Below are 17202 nucleotides of genomic sequence, written 5' to 3'. Positions count from 1 at the left end.
AAAATAGGGTTCAGCAGTCTTGGCTGTTTGGTTAGGACTCAGGCAGATTGAGAGAGATAATAAAAAGAAGAGAAGAAATTAACTCATTTTTATTGAAAAGAGAATAAAGCAATGTTTTTTGAGAGTATATTGTTTATAATTTCACATTTGTTCCATGTTGATTTTCATTTGTACATAGTACCAGTTCATGTCCTCCTACATATTTTTATAGTTGACATGATGTTTATACCACTCTGCAACTCCCAAATTTTAGAATGCTGTGAAAACTGCATGCAGCCATACCTTGGAGATACTGTGGTTTTGGTTCTAGACCACAGCAATGAAGTGAATATTGCAGTATGAAGCAAATCAGATGAATTGTTTGGTTTCCTGGTGCATATGTTATGTGCACAGACAGCTATACTATATAGTCTGGTAAATGTGCAGTAGCATTATATCTAAAAACATGTATATACTTTAATTTAAAAATACTTCATTGCTAAGAAATGCTAACTCTCAGCTTTCAGTGAGTTGTAAGCTCTCTGCTGGTGGGGGAATCTCGCCTCAGTGTTGATGGCCGCTCACTGCGGATGGCTAAAGGTTGGAGTGGCTGTGGCCAATTCTTTAAATAAGACAACAGTGAAGATTGCTGCGTCAGTTGACTCACACCATTTCTCTGTAGCACGTGATGCTGTTTGATAACATTCCACTCACAGCAGAACTTCTTTCAAAATTGGAGTCCATTCTCTCAAACGCTGCTGCCACTTCTATACTAAGTTTATGTAATATTCTAAATCCTTTGTTGTTATTTCAACAGTCTTCATAGCATCTTCACCAGGAATAGATTTTAGCTCAAGAAACCACTTTCTTTGCTCCTCCACAAGAAGCAGCTCCTCATCCATTCAAGTTTATCATGAGATGCAGCAGTTGAGTCACGTCTTCAAGTTCTACTTCCAATTCTGGTTCTCTTGCTGTTTCCATCACATCTGTGGTTAACTTCCTCCACTGAAGCCTTAAATCCCCAAAAGTCATTCATGTGGGAAAATCAGCTTCATTCCAAACTTTTGTTAATGTTGTTATTTTGACCTCTTCCCATGAATCCCAAATGTTCTTAATGGCATCTAGAGTGGTGAATCCTTTCCAGAAGGTGTTCAGTGGACTTTGTCCAGATCCATGAGAGGAATTACTGTCTTTGGCAGCTAGAGCCTTAGGAAAGGTATTTCTTAAATACAAGATTTGAAAGTCACAATTACTGCTTGATCCACGGGCTGCATAGTGGATGTTTTGTTAGCAGGCATGAAAACAACATTTATCTCCCTGTGCGTCTCCATCAGGGCTCTTGGGTGATGAGGTGCATTATCAGTGAGCAGCAATATTTTGAAAGGAATCTTTTTTTCTGAGCACTAGGTATCAATAGTGGGCTTAAAATACTCAGTAAACTATGTTGTAAACGTTGTGTTGTCACTCAGGCTTTGTTCCATTTATAGAGCTCAAGCAGAGTAAATTTAGCATAATTCTTAAGGGCCCTCGGATTTTCTGAATGTTCAGTGAGCATTGGCTTCAGCTTAAATCACCAGCATCATCGGCCCCTAACAAGAGAATCATCCTGTCCTTCGAAGCTCTCTAGCTGTGAAAGCCCTAGTGACATCTTGTTTCAGTATGAGATTGCTTCATCTACATGGAGAATCTGTAGTTGGGTGTGGGCACCTTCATGAATGACCTGAGCTAGGTCTTCAGGACGACTTGCAGCTTCTGCCTCAGCACTTGCCACTCCACCTTGCATTTCTCTGTTACGAAGATGGCTTCTTTCCCTACAGCCTCATGAACAAACCTCTGCTGTCTTCACGCTTTTCTTCTGCAGCTTCCTCACCTTTCTTGGCCTTCATAGAATTGAAGTAGAGCCCAGCTCTGGATTAGCCTTTGGCTTAAGAGAATGTTGCAGCTGGTGTGATCATCTATCCAGACACTAAAACTTTCTCTGTATCAGCAGTAAAGCTGTTTTGATTTCTTGTCATTAATGTATTCACTAGGGTAGCACTTCTAATTTCCTTCAAGAACCTTTTCTTTGCATTTGCAGTGTGGCCAGCAGTCACAGAGGCCTAGGTTTTGATTTAAAGTGAGAGAAATGGACCCTTCTTTCGCTTGAACACTTAGGGGCCGTTGTAGGGTTGTAAATTGGCCTAATTTCAATATCGTAGTGTCTCGGAATAGGGAGGAGAGGGAGAGAGGCGGGGGAGAACAGCTGGTTGGTAGAGCCATCAGAACACACACAACATTCATGGGTCAAGTTCACCATCTTACATGGGTGTGATTCATGACACCCCCAGATAATTACAGTAGTACCATCACAGATCATCGTAATGGATACTCTTAATAATGAAAAAGTTTGAAGTACTGTGAGAATTACCAGAATGTGACACAGACACAAAGTGAGCAGCGGCTTTTGGAAAAATGATATCAGTAGAGTTGCTCGATGCAGGATTGCCACAAATTTCAATTTGTTTAAAAAAAAAGATTTGTGAATGCAATAAAAGAAGGCACGATAAAATGAGGTGTGCCTGTGTTTTGAGGCTCCGAATAAGGGACTAAAAACAAATATTGTAACCCTACCATTTCCTTCTTATCCCTCTAGAATTTTTTTCTTATTACTGAAAAACTGTAGGAGCTAAGCAGAGTTTGTAACATGGAGTGAAATCAGTTAAATTTGTTGGACTGATCTCAGTGATGGCACTCAGGACGCCTCGTTTCCGTGTCACAGTTCGTGCCTCACCTAAGTGACACTCAGCAGCACCTGCAGTGTTGTTTTGTACCTTCAGGAATTCTGCAGCTGGGAGGCTCTTGGGAGGTAAAGTTATCCAGGATCTTAGTTTTACAGATTAGAAGCTCGGGACCTGAATCTCCTGACTCTGGCCTAGTACTCTTTCCACCACCCTGTGCAGTGGCTTCTAGGGAGACAGCCGTTCTAGCGTCGATGAAGATTTACAAGTGCTTGTCATCGTTGCTTTCATGTTTTGTGCCTGTGACTTGAGCTTACTTCATAGCATTTTCTTTTTTAGAGACTCACTCACCGGAGCTTCTAAATAGATCAGCAGACTTGGTCAAACTCCTCAGGGCCTGAATTCCAGTCTTGTCATTCATTATTATTTCTGCAGCTGATGCCCTTTATGGCAGTTATTTTATGATTTTTCCAGGAACCAGAGATTTGTATCTGGCCAAGTTCTAACTTAATACAGATTTTACCATTTTTCCTCTTTTTGCTTTTTCCTTTCTAATCCCCACCCCCTACCAGATGGTAGATACTCCGTGGGTTTGTATATACTGTACATATTTGGTGATGGGCCAATAGATTGAATAATCTGTGTCTTTTGAATGTGATTTTGTTTTCTTATTGGTAAAATTGGATAATAGTAGCTACCTCACACCTCATAGGGTGGTCATAGAATTAAATGAACACGTATTTGATATAATGAATATCAAATAGGATCATCTTAACTTTTTTTTTTTTTTTAAGATTTTATTTATTTGACAGAGAGAGACAGCCAGCGAGAGAGGGAACACAAGCAGGGGGAGTGGGAGAGGAGGAAGCAGGCTCCTAGCGGAGGAGCCTGATGTGGGGCTCAATCCCAGAGCACCAGGATCACGCCCTGAGCCGAAGGCAGACGCTTAACGACTGTGCCACCCAGGCGCCCCAGGTTCATCTTAACTCTTGACTGTTCTGGGAATTCAGTAGTTTTACATGCTGTGGTCCACTGTGTTGAAAGGATGTTACAAGTACTTTGTTATGTTATTTTAATAAAGAGCTCCCCCTCCCCTTTCGTTTGTATAAAGATTTTATTTACTTTTTTAAAAGAGGGAGAGCAAGCATGGGGGGGAGCAGGGGGAGAGGGAGAAGCAGGCTCCCCGCTGAGCAGGTAGCCCAACATGGGGCTCGATCCCAGGATCCCGGGATCATGACCTGAGCTGAAGGGAGATGCTTAACCAACTGAGCCACCCAGGCGCCCCTCCCCTTTTGTTTTTTTAAAGTAGGTGCTAGTATAATTATGGGGTACTATAAGTAACAGTTGCAGGGAATAATTGTACCTTTTATAACTGAGCATTTAATCAGTTCTTCAGCTGAAAGACTCCATTTTATTCTAAACTTTGACTTGCCTTTATAAAAGGGTAAGCCACTTGATTTTTCTTGTCTATGATGTTGGGATACCTCCGTTCAGAGAATGAAGAGAAATTACATACGAACGTACATGTAAATTGGAGTGCTATCTAAATGTTAGACATTACTACTATTATTTATATTTTTATCTTTCCTTTAAAAAAAAAGATTTATTTATTTATTTATTTATTTATTTATTTATTTAGAGTGTGTGTGCACGAGTAGGGGGAGGGACAGAGGGAGAGAGACAGTCTCTCAAGCAGATTCCACGCTGAGTGTGGAGCCTGACATGGGACTCGATCTCACAACCCTGAGATCATGACCTGAGCCGAAACCAAGAGTTGGACACTCAATGGACTGAGCCACCCAGGTGCCCCTATACTTTTAATCTCTTAAAATAATCACACAGAAAATTAGAAAATGGAGAAAACATTGATCTCAGCACTTTGACACAACTGTTAGCTTATTTTGGGTGAATGTCCTGCCAGTTTCCCCTTTTTTCATTCCCACAGTTGTAATCATGAATACCAATAATTTTGTCTTCTGCTTTTAACTTTACTTTTTTCATTCCTTTGTTTCTTTGTTAATGGTATGTGCATAGCAGTAATTTTAAATAGCTTGACAACAGTCCATAAGTAAGTAATTCCTTATTATTGGGCATTATATTTATTCTTTTTTTTCGTTGTTACAAAGACCATACCACTTTTTGTTTGTTACTGAACTAGCACAGGTAAATCTAATGAGACTATTATTGTGGATGGCTGTCTTTGACCTCTGGTTTCATCTTTGATTGGGACCCATTGTAGGGTTGCAAATCAATAGAAGTGGGTTTTTGGGGTGTCATTAGAAAGAAATGTACCCCTTGCTCCAGTGTACCAATTCACCACAGAGATACAGAAGGTAGAAATGTTTTAGGGGACAGATAGTAATTAGCCTGTTCTCCAGGTAGAAGAGCTTTTTTTTCTCAATTTAAACCTTAAAGAGTATTTCTTAATTGTGAGCTCCACAGGCGGCAGTTGCTGGTATTTTTATTTTTTTCTCCTACTAAAGTAGGAAGATGAAGAATAAGCAGAGGATAAGGGGCTGCTTTATTATTTTTTTAATGAATTAAATTACGTGCTTTTCATCACCTTAATTTAGGTATCATAGTTTTTAATTGCCTTTCAAGTGTGGTTGAGTCCAGTTGCTCATGCCATGACAAGCTAGCTCTATCAGTGTTTATGCCATTTCCACCTGTAGTATGTAGTCACTGGTTAGTTCTACTTTAAGTGGAAGAAGAGAGTTGTTAAATAAAAAAAGCATGTATTTTTAGTTCATCGGGTAATTACAAAAAGGAATACCAAGGGGCGCCAGGGTGGCTCAGTCGGTTAAGTATCTAACTTTGGCTCAGGTCATGGTCTCAGCGTCCTGGAATCGAGCCTGCATCAAGTCTTGCGTCGGGCTCCATGCCGAGTGGGGAGTCTGCTTCTTCCTCTCGCTCTGCCCATCCCCACGCTCATGTGCTCACTCTCTCTCTCAAATAAATAAATGTTTTTTAAATTTTTTAAATAAAAGGAATACCAAAGAATGTAAAGCATTGGCCCCACTGCCTTGGAGAGTCTTGTTATAGTGTTTCTTGCACATGTAAAAATGTGCGTGAATAATTGAAACTATTTTTTAAGAGAAACATAGAGTAAAAGTTTATTTTTAGCCATGTAGACTTGTAATTCATGGTAGTTTAAATATTAAATTTTGAGATTGGGTGGACATTAGGGCTGCTCTGCTGCATGTCTAGGGACATGTATTCTGGTAACTCGTTACAGGCAGCAAAATGTTAGGTTCTACAGTGGAGAAGTTTTTAGACTATGCTCATAGCCACCTAAATGCCAAACCTCTGCTTTTATCTGTTTTTCTATATTACACTACAATTCAAGGTTTGGTGTTTTAAAATAACCAATCCGGGGCTCCTGACTGGCTCAGTCGATTAAGCGTCTGTGTTCGGCTCAGGTCATGATCTTAGGATCCTGGTATGGAGCCCCATATCCAGCTCCCTGCTCAGCGGGGAGTCTGCTTCTCGCCCTCTGCCCCTCCCCCCGCTCATACTCAAGCTTGCTCTCTCTCTCAAATAAATGCATAAAAAATCTTTTTAAAAAAAGAATAAAAATAAAATAACCAATAAATATTGGTTTATTATAAATAAATAAAATATAAACAAATGTAAATGTATTATAAATATAAATAAATAAAATAAAAATAAAATAACTAAAATAACAGTAAAAAGAACCAGGCCCCTTGGAAAAATGGGTGATTCCAGTGCTGGGCAAGGATAAGTTTAAGAGCCTGGAATGTCTAACAATACCAAAAAAGTAAGGAAGTGTTCAAAAAATGACATGTTAAAAGGCTGTAGGAGGCCCCTCAAGCCAAATCTGGGACAATATGACTTCATAATAAATAATGACAGTAATGGGTTTTAAGCCATTCAATAAAATAAGCAGTGGGGAGAGAGGAAAAGTTCTTTGTTACAGTAGAATGCCATCTAATACATGTAGAAAGAATAATAAAGTTAGAAAAATCACCGTTTTGACATCATTATTATAGTAACTGATGGAAAATCAACAGTGGAAAATTTGAAGAGGAACAGGATGTTAATAGTTTCAGAGCGTCTCCCCACAGATGACTTACAATCACAAAGAAATATGGTAACATTACAGCAGCGAAGCCGGGGGATCCCACTCGAGCAGGTGATGGCCCTCTCATGCGCTGCACCCCGAAGGACACAGCAGCGACCCCGAAGGACACAGTAGCACGCTGCTCTTTATGCCAGCGTGTATAGCTTCAGCTGAACTCTGAGGAAACTTCAGACAAACCAACTTGGAGGGGTTTTGTAGAATATTTCTTCAGAAATATAAAGGTCATGAAAGGAAAAAAAATTTTTTAAAGGCTGAATGAGGAACTGTTCCAGATTGAAGGAGACTAAAGAGAGTTGACAGGTAAATGAAATGCAGGATCTTAGATCGGATCTTGCATCAGGGGAGAAAATTGCCATGAAGGACATTGTGAGGATAATTGGTGAAATTTGAAAATGGACTGTATTCCCGATAATAAATAGTACTGTGTGAGTGTTAAATTTTCTCAGTTTGATAATTGTTCTGTGGTTATGAAGGAGAATGTCCTTGTTTTTAAAATGTACATGCCAAAATATTTAGGGTGAAAGGGGAATGATGATGTCTATAGCTAACTCTCAAATGGTTTTAAAAAAACACAGATCAAGCAAATGGAGGAAAATGTTGATTGATGAATCGGGGTGAAGAGTATACTGGAATCATTTGTACTAATCTTGCAGCTCTTATGTACACTTGAAATTATTTCAAAATAATTTTTCTTGAAAGCTACTGTCTCAGAGGAATTACTAAATGCTGTTATGAGTAGAGTGCTACTTTCACATTAAACTAGTGTAATGGGTTCAGAGTCTCCTGGGTAACTAGAGCTTCCTTTTGTTCATTTTTTTTCTACCTGCACTTTGATTAGTTGTCACAGGATACCTGTTGAGAGTAGCTAGGATCTAATGGGCAGGCATTTTTTGAGGTGAAGTCAACTCAGAATTTTGATACACCCTGTTACTTCTGCTTTTCTTTTAAGAAATATAAATGCTGCAGAAAAGTCATTGATGAGATTAAATCTTAAAAGATTCACAATAGTGTTCAGGTTACAGCAAGGGTTAAAAGAAATGTGAACTCTCCCAAGCCATTATTAACTGCCAAGGACATTTAACTGTTAGAAGACTGACTTATATAAATATTTACTTTCCTTCATCTCCTGAGGAAATGTATACTATCTTTCTTTTGTTTCTGTTCTGGGCTATTTCTTGGTTTCTGGTGATTCTGGTCTAATCTGTTCAGGAAAGGCGTTAACCTGTTTTATACTGTTACTGTGTGGGCACTAATTGCTCTGAATTTTTTTTTTTTCCATCTTGTTCCTAATGTCCCAAAGGCTTTTAATTCCTGGTTAATGATTTCTTTGTGTATATACTGTGTTCTTAAAGGGAGCGTATCGTTTTTGTCCCTAACATTTTAAAACCACCAAACGAAATTGATTATGCTCTAAGTAAATTTACCCAGGTTTGTTTAAAGTAGTTTAGGTAAAACAATTATTTGTCTTTTCAAAGGGAAAACTGAATGACTATAAACAAAAATAGGGGCAGGCACCTGTTGTTGCATCTGCAAACAATGGAAACAAAGTATCGGTTAGTGCAAACTATTTCTATAGCATTATAATAGTATTTCTCAGACTTCTATAAACAACAAGATTTTTATTTATATTATTTAATGTATTAAGCTGGAACCATATGAAACTGCCAGTATATTTACAATACAAAGCTAGATACAATCTGTGTGATTGCATTTATGTGAATCTGAAACAGGCAAAACTATTAAGACAGAATGACCAGTGGTCACTAGAGGCTGGGGTAGGGGGAAAGACTGTAGAGGGGCACTAGGGAGCTTTTTAGGGTGATGTAAATGTTCTGTATCTTGCTTGTGGTGGTGGTAATGTACACATTTGTCAAAATTCATTGAATTATATACTTAAAATTGGAGAATTTTACTATATACGCTATGTCTTGATAAAACTGGTGTAAATATAAAAATTCTCTCATGTTTCTTGTATCTTTGCTGTCATTCATTTCATCTATGCATATCTGTTCATAAGCATACACAATCAAATACATTGTTGTATTGTTATTTTAACAAACTGGTGCCTCTTACATCAATTCAGAATTTTAAAAGTTTTGAAAAACAACGATAAAAATAAAAATAAAAAGTTTTGGGGCTCCTGGGTGGCTTAGACAATTGAGTGTCTGCCTTCAGCTCATGTCATGATCCTGGGGTCCTGAGATCGAGCCCTGCATTGGGCTTCCCGCTCAGCAGAGAGTCTGCTTCTCCCCCTGCTCGTACTCTGGCTCTCAAATAAATAAAAATCTTTTTCTGGAAAAAAAAAAAAAAGTTTTGATTTGTTTTGTTTTTTTAACCTTCTTTCTTCTTCTCCCTCGTTCTTCATTTTTTTAATATAGATCTGAGCTTCTGACCCAATACCATTTGCCTTCTGAGGGCTTGTAAATGTCAAGAGAAGTTCTCTAGAGAAGGAACTGGCAACAAAGTCCCTCAGTTTCTTTTTGAGGAAGTCTTACTTCACCTTCACTTTTGAAGGGCGGTTTTGCAGGGTGTAGAATTCTAGGTTGGTGGGTTTTCCCCTCTCAACATTTTAAACATTTCACTCTACTCTCTTCTTGCTTGCATGGTTTCTTAAGAGAAGTTTGATGTAATTCTTTCCTTTGTTCCTCTATAAATAATGTAGCTTTTTCCCTCTGGCGTCTTTCAGGATTTTTTTCTTTATCTCTGATTTTCCATATTTTGAAAATCATATGCCTAACTTAGGTGTAATTTTCTTTGGCATTTTACCTGCTCAGTGATCTCTTAGCTTCCAAAATCTATGGTTTGGTGCCTGACATTAATTTGGGGGAAATTCTTAGTAATTATTGTTTCAGATATTTTTTCTGTGCCTTTCTTTTTCTTCTGGAATTCCAGTCCCATATATTTTACACCTTTTGTAGTTGTCCCACAGTTCCTGGGTTTTTGTTGTTGTTTGTTTTCCTGTGCCTTTTCTCGTTGCTTTTCACTTCTGGCTATTTCTGTTGAGATATATCCTCAGACTCGGAGATTTTTTCTTCAGCTGTGTCCAGTCTACTTTTGAGCCCATCAAAGGAGTTCTTTCTTTTTGTTAAGGTGTTTGTGACCTCTAGCCTTTCTTCTGGGTTCTTTTTTAGACTTTCCATCTCTCTGCTCATATTGCTCATCTGTTCTTGCATGCCATCTGCTTTATCCATTAGAGCCCTTTAGCATATTTTTTTTATAAGATTTTATTTTTTTGTCGGAGAGCATAAGCAGGGGGATGTGGCAGGCAGAGGGGGAAGCAGGCTTCCAGCTGAGCAAGGAGCCCGATGGAGGACTCGATCCCAGGACCCTGGGATCATGACTTGAGCCTAAGGCAGACATTTAACCAACTGAACAACCCAGGGGTCCTGAGCCATTAGCATCTTAATCATAGTTGTTTTAAATTCCTAGTCTGATAACTCTAACATTCCTGCCATGTATGGTTCTGATGCTAGCTCTGTCTCTTCAAACTGTTTTTTACCTTATAGTATGTTTTGTAATTTTTTCTTGATAGAAGGACATAAGACATTGGGTAAAAGGAACTGCTGTAAATATAAATTGGTCTTTGTTTTTTTGTTTTTTTTTTAATAATTTTTATTTTGTTGTATTAGTCACCATACAGTACATCCCTAGTTTTTGATGCAGTGTTCCATGATTCATTATTTGCATAAAACACCCAGTGCACCATGCAATATGTGCCCTCCTTAATACCCATCGTCGCCTATCCCAATCCCCCACCCCCATAAATAGGCCTTTGTAATGTGGTGAGGTATGGGGAGAAGGGAAACATGTCCTATGAGTAGGTCGCAAGTCTTTTAGCGAGCCTCTGCCTCTGGATTGTACGCTTCGCACATGCTTCGTAGTCCCTTCTTACCTCCTCCCCCTCTCCTTGTTGGGACAGGATTGCTGGAGTAGGCTGGAGTTGGATGATGCCATTCTTCTAGGTCAGTTAGGTTCTGACATACCGCAGCAGGCTAGGATCTGGTTAACTAGTTTCTCTTGAGGTCAGGCCTTGTTAAGGACAGAATGCTCTAGCTTATTTCAGAATTACCCCTTTTTTCCTTTCTCTGCTGGAAGCACAGAGATTTTTTCTCCCATATTCACTGTGAGAACCTGGTCAAGCTCCTGGAGGTAAAATTCACAGTAGTTTGGGGTCCTGATGATGGAGTCCTCCTGGGATTTTTATTTCTCAAACTTGTCCATGCTGAGTCTCCAGCAATTTGTCAGTTACAGTTCAGGTTTCCCTAGCTTAGCACTGATTCCCATGGCAGTTTTCTCCTGGATTTCTGCTCTAGTGAGTTGTAGTTCTTTATATTTACCTGTTGGTCTGTCTGATTTTAGAGGCAGTTGCTTCTCTAATTTTAGAGGCAGCAACAATCTGAGTTGCTTCTGTGATGGATCTAGGAACAGTTGTTTGTTTTTGGATGGTTTACTTAAACAGTGTAGTGATTTCCAACTTCTTAAGTGTTGGACTAGAAACTACAAGTCTCCCTATATCTCTTTTTTCTGTTTATTAATCTTACGAAGTTGTAGGAGCTCCTTATATACGCTGGATAGAAGCCCTTTGTCAGATGTGTTTTGCAAGTATTTCCTCCCAGTCTGTGGTTTGCCTTTCTTTTTTTATAACAGTGTCTTTTGGAAAGTGAGCTTTGGGTACCTTGGTTTTTAAAATCAACTGATCATATAAGTGCGCCTGTTCCTGGACTATATTCCATCCTCTTGATCTGTATGTCTGTATTTATGCCACACCGTATTGTCTTGATCAGAGCTTTATCATAAGTCTTGAATTCAGTAGTGTCAGTCCTCCACTTTTGTTGTTCTTTTCCAAAAAATTGTTTTGGCTCTTCGAAATCTTTCACTTCCATATAAATTTTGGAATCAGTTTATCAATTTCTATGAAAAAGCGTACTGGGATTTTGGTTGGGATTTTATTTATTTTATAGATCAAATTGGAGAGAACTGATAGCTTAACAATGTTAAATCTTCCATCCCAACATGGTATAGCTCTTCCTTTATTTAGATCTTAGAATTCTTTCAGCAGTGTTTGATGGTTTTCTTGCACATATTATGTTAATTTTATTCTTAAGTATTTTGTGTATTTTGAAGTTACTGTAAATTGAATTTTTAAATTTTAATTTCTAGTTATGTATTGCTACTATAAGGAAGTATAGCTGATTTTATATTGAGCTTTTATCCTGTGACCTTGCTGAATTAATTTATTCTAGTAGCTTTTCCCTAGATTTCAAAGAATTTTCTACATAGATGATCATGTCTTCTGTTAAGAAAGATAGTTTTCTTTCTTTTCAGTCCATATGCATTTTATCACTTTATTGTACTGACTAGAATCTCTAATACGATTTTGAATAGAAGTGGAGGGTGGACGTCATTCCCAGTGTCATCATACTTTTAAACATTTTATAAAAGATTTAAATGTCTAAGAAAACTATGATTCTCTTGTTACTGTTTTCTAGTCTAATTAACGATTATTATACCCCTTTTCTGAAACACCACTTAATGTGTGCTGCTTGATACTGTCCCACAGCTCACAGGTGCTTTATGATTTTTTTTTTTCAGTCTTTTATTCCCATTTGCTTTACTTTGGATAGTTTCTATTGCTGTGTCTTCACAGGTCTTTTCTTTTGCAGAGTCTAGTATGTTGTTAATCCCGTCCAGTGAATCTTTCACTTTAGGTGTCATAATTTTCATGTCGAGGAGTTCCATTCGGTTGGTTTTTATATCTTCCCTCATGCTCCTCACATGTCCATGTTCTGTTACGGAACATATTTCTAAGAGCTGTTTTAATGTCATCATTTGCTAATTTCATCGTCTCTTATTTCTTGATTTGTTCCTAATGATTAATTTTTTTATCCTGGTTGCAAATAATTTTCCTGCTTTTAATATCTGGTCATTTTTTATTGCATGCTAGACATTGCAAATCTTACGTTTCGTGTTCCCTTAAAGAATGTCAGATTCTGATGTTTACGTAAGTTACTTGTAATCTTTGATCCTTTTGAGTTTTACTTTTAAGCTTCATTAGGGTAAATATAGACTAGCCTCTAGACTCATGACAAAGCAGTTTCCTTTCTAGGACTTCACGAGATAGATGCCCCTTTTATTAACAAGGGCTTTCTGCTCTGGCCAGTAGAACTGCAGACTAGTCTAGCTATGTCTGGACTCCAGGAATTGTTCAGCTATTGCTTTCTGGGAATTTCTTTTCTTTTCTTTTCTTTTTTTAAGACTTATTTATTTTAGGGGCACCTGGGTGGCTCAGTCGTTAAGTGTCTGCCTTCGACTCAGGTCATGATCCCAGAGTCCTGGGTTCGAGCCCCGCGTCGGGCTCCCTGCTCAGCGGGAAGCCTGCTTCTCCCTCTCCCACTCCCCATGCTTGTTTTCCCTCTCTCGCTGTCTCTCTGTCAAATAAATAAAAATCTTCAAAAAAAAGATTTAATTTATTTTAGAGAGAGAATGTAGGGGGAGAGGGGGAGAGAATCCTTAAGCAGACTCCCTGCTGAGTGTGGAGCCCAGCACAGGGCTTGGTCTCAGGACCCGGAGCCGAAATCAGGAGTTGGACGCTTAATTGATTGAGCCACTCAGGGGCCCCTCTGGGAATTCTTTTCCTAGTCTCATGGAGTTCCACTGCACAGGTGCAAATCCTTATTCTGCAGAATATTCCAGGAAACTTTTCTGCAGATGCCCAGAATTCTCTCTCTATGCAAGTCCTTCCTCTCGTGTTTTGCTCTTCAAAAACTCCTTACTGCCTGGGCCTTTGAAATCCAGTCTCTCGCTCACCAATTCAAGATTATTGGGCTCTGTTTGAGTTTCCTTTCCCTGTATTGCTGCTTGGAAATTTCCTTCAGGCAGTAAGCTGTCAATTATGGGACTCACCTGGTTTGTTTCTCCCCTGGAGATTATGGGTCTTCACTGCAGTTGTCCAAAGTCTGAAAAACAATTGTTACACATATTTTGCCAAGTTTCCTAGTTGGTTGTGGTAGAAAGCATAGTAGTTAATCTTTCATAGGCTAAATTCTATTTACCTTTTAACCAGTTCACTCCATCTTCTCCCCCGAAGAAATTGATTTCATATTCTTTTGAAACACTAATGCATATCCTTAAATCGTTTGTAGGTGAGGCCATCTCAAAGTGTAGGCCCATGCCAGATTTTACAATTTTTATTAGGATGGTATAGGGGGGTGTTTATACTTTTTTTAGTTGAGGTATAATTTGACATATAGTATTGTAGTAGTTTCAGGTATACATGTTTTTATTGTTATTTATTTTTTTAAAAAGATTTTATTTATTTATTTGACAGAGAGAGAGACAGCCAGCGAGAGAGGGAACACAAGCAGGGGGAGTGGGAGAGGAAGAAGCAGGCTTCTAGCCATAGCGGAGGAGCCTGATGTGGGGCTCGATCCCATAACGCCGGGATCACACCGGGATCACGCCCTGAGCCGAAGGCAGACACTTAACCTTAACCGCTGTGCCACCCAGGCGCCCCTTTATTGTTATTTATTAACTGATTTCTGTCCTAGAGCTAAATGGCCTTTATTCTGAGTGTCACAGGAGAGACCCCTCCTCTCTCTTTTTCACTATTTTTCCAAATATGTACAGCCCTGAATCATTGGAGAGACTAAGTGGGTTTTTGGTTTTTTTAAGTTGCTTTGGGCTTGTTTTCCCTTTTTTTTATTGTTTTTATTTTTTTTAAGATTTTATTTATGTGAGAGAGAGCATGAGCTGGGTGGGGGAGGGGCAGAAGGAGAAGCAGACTCCCCACTGAGCGGGGAGCCCCACAGGGGACTTGATCCAAAGACCCCGGGGTCATGACCTGAGCTGAAGCAGATGCTTAACCGACTGAGCCACCCAGGTGCCTTTGTTTTCCTTTGCTAGGTTTGCTCTTTGTCTAAATACAATTTTTGTTATTGTTACTTGTAACTTAACTCAAAATTTTTTGCTGTTGTTCTCATTTTGTTCATGTGAAAAATGCTTAATTAAAAAACGTAACCATGTGTTTTACTTCTCTGATTTTTTTTTCCCTAGGTGGTATAGCTGTATGCTGGGGAAAAAATGCAGCCTGGCTCCTCTGAAGGAAGAACTTCGCATACAAGGCGTAAGTCTTTGTCATTACTGTTCTGGTACATCTCCTTCTGTTGGTAGGTAGAGTATGGAACTTTCCTTTATACCTTAAAACTCTTAAGTGTGTTTTTTTTGTTTTATTTTTATCTTTTAATTTTGTAAAATTAAAATAGGCTTTTTATAAATTATTTTTAAAAGGACTTCTTTGACAGTTATGACAGAGAAAAAAGATGGGGGAAAACAGGATGAGTGCAATGTCAGAGAGATACCAGAAATCAAAAAACCTGGTTCTACCTGCCACTCACTCCACAACTGACTCATTTAAAAGTGCAGAAACTGAAGGTTACGTAAGTTAAGGGGCTTGTTCTGGGTCGCATATCTAGTTATCGAAGATCAGCTAGAGCTAGAATGACAGTCATTCAAGCGTGCTTCCCTTCATGGTGCAGTCCACATGAATTCAGCCCCTTGATTCTCTTTTGAAAAGCAGGTGGCAAATTAATACTGCCCCTGACTCCTCTCCCAGTTTATGGTGTTTGGGCACAAGTAAGCATGAGCCACATGACTTTTCAGAGAAGGAGATCAAATGTGTGGTCAGTGCTGGAACCAAGTTGCTGATTTCTGGTTTCTCTCAGACATTGTACCCATCCTGTTTTCCCTGTCACACCGTTTCTTTGTTAAAATTCTAATAGCCACAAAGTAGTTTCATTTTTCCCCCTAAAATCTGATAGACAAAAAGAAGAATGCATAGCTGTATCTAGCTAGGCTTTGGTGGCTCTCTTTCCAAAAAGAAAAGAAAAGAAAAAATACCATTTGAATCATTTACCAGTGGTTCTTTGAAAAGCTGTTATGTGTTATTTGGGTGTTTTGAGTATTTGGACCTTCAGACCTGAACTCTGAATTCTCTCTAATGTTATAGAAGAGAAAAAAAACCACAACTTTGTTGAGAGATAATTTATTCGTTGACTATTAGATAGCTATGCATAACTGTTTTGGGATAGTAGTGTTTGTTAACTGATTTAAAAAAAAAACAAACCAATGCATAATTAACATGAGGCAGCAACCCAAAACATATTGGTAGAATTACTTCAATTTGATGAGATTACATGTTTATTGATTTCAGGTTCCCAAAGTCACCCACACTGAATTCTGTCAAGGTCGGACAATGAGATGGGCTTTAGCTTGGAGTTTTTATGATGATGTTACAGTACCAGTAAGTAGAGACTTTGCTTTAGCCCCTCCAAATGCCAGCACATGGTGGGTTTTAGTAGGTCAGAAATGAACTAAATCTGTACTGCCTAGGTTTCCCTGAAGTTTGCCCCAGATGCTTATTTTGGAATGGGAGGTGGTTGTGAAACAAGACACAGTCCTAGAAGGCTGACTGTGGTGACCATAGCCTTCCTCTGGGTTTGTGCAACACAGTGATTCTTGCTCAGCAGGTATAAATGAATTAGAAATGTGTCTTTTGGGAATTAAAAATTCAGGTAATATAATCTGTAGCAACACCTTGCAGGTATAGTTATTCTGTTGGATATTCCTAAAGAATTGAAATTGAAGTCTGTTTATTTTCCTTTTTACTGATGCTTTCATAGAGTCACTGTCTCCTGGGTTATTGGCGAATACCGAAATTGCTATTTGGGGTTGCAGGCTTTTGATATGTAACACTTAGGGATCATTCCAGTAAAAGGTTCTGTGTTACCTTTAAAATTACCACTAAAATATTGGTCAGTTTTGAAGCTGGGTGATAGTTCATTGTTCTAGTCTCTCTACTTTGCATATGCTTAAGCTTGAACATTTTCTGGAATAGAATGTTTTTGTTTAAGATTTTATTTATTTATTTTGAGAGAGAGAGAGAGAGAGCACAGAGGGGGAGGGGCAGACAGAGAGGGAGAAGCAGACTCCCTGCTGAGCAGGGAACCCGATGTGGGACTCAATCCCAGGGTCCTGGGATCATGACTTGAGCTGAAGGCAGATGCCCAACCGACTGAGCCCCTGGAATAGAATGTTTTAAAAAATAATTTGTTCCGGGGGCGCCTGGGTGGCACAGTGGTTAAGCGTCTGCCTTCAGCTCAGGGCGTGATCCCGGCGTTCTGGGATCGAGCCCCACATCAGGCTCCTCCGCTATGAGCCTGCTTCTTCCTCTCCCACTTCCCCTGCTTGTGTTCCCTCTCTCGCTGGCTGTCTCTATCTCTGTCAAATAAATAAATAAAATCTTTTTAAAAAAATAAATAAATAAAAAATAATTTGTTCCGCAAACTTCTCTTTGTCCTCTGTGCTATTGTATGTAAAGGAAAAATGCTTCTGAACTAGTCAGACTGA

The 17202-nt window shown here is 39.0% G+C and overlaps 1 protein-coding gene across 1 annotated transcript in view; it reads left to right on the top strand.

Annotated features, from left to right (window-relative positions):
* METTL16 (methyltransferase like 16) overlaps positions 1 to 17202 on the top strand; it is a 78027-nt gene that overhangs the window by 44011 nt on the left and 16814 nt on the right. Inside the window, exons 7-8 of the mRNA XM_008695270.2 lie at positions 14851 to 14920; positions 16007 to 16096. Of these exons, the coding sequence (XP_008693492.1) occupies positions 14851 to 14920; positions 16007 to 16096 (160 nt within the window). The remainder of the gene's footprint in view (positions 1 to 14850; positions 14921 to 16006; positions 16097 to 17202) is intronic.

This window comes from Ursus maritimus, unplaced genomic scaffold (genome assembly GCF_017311325.1).
Source record: "Ursus maritimus isolate PB19 unplaced genomic scaffold, ASM1731132v1 scaffold_24, whole genome shotgun sequence".
NCBI classification, from domain to species: domain Eukaryota; kingdom Metazoa; phylum Chordata; class Mammalia; order Carnivora; family Ursidae; genus Ursus; species Ursus maritimus.
This window is presented reverse-complemented; position numbering and strand designations above follow the sequence as displayed.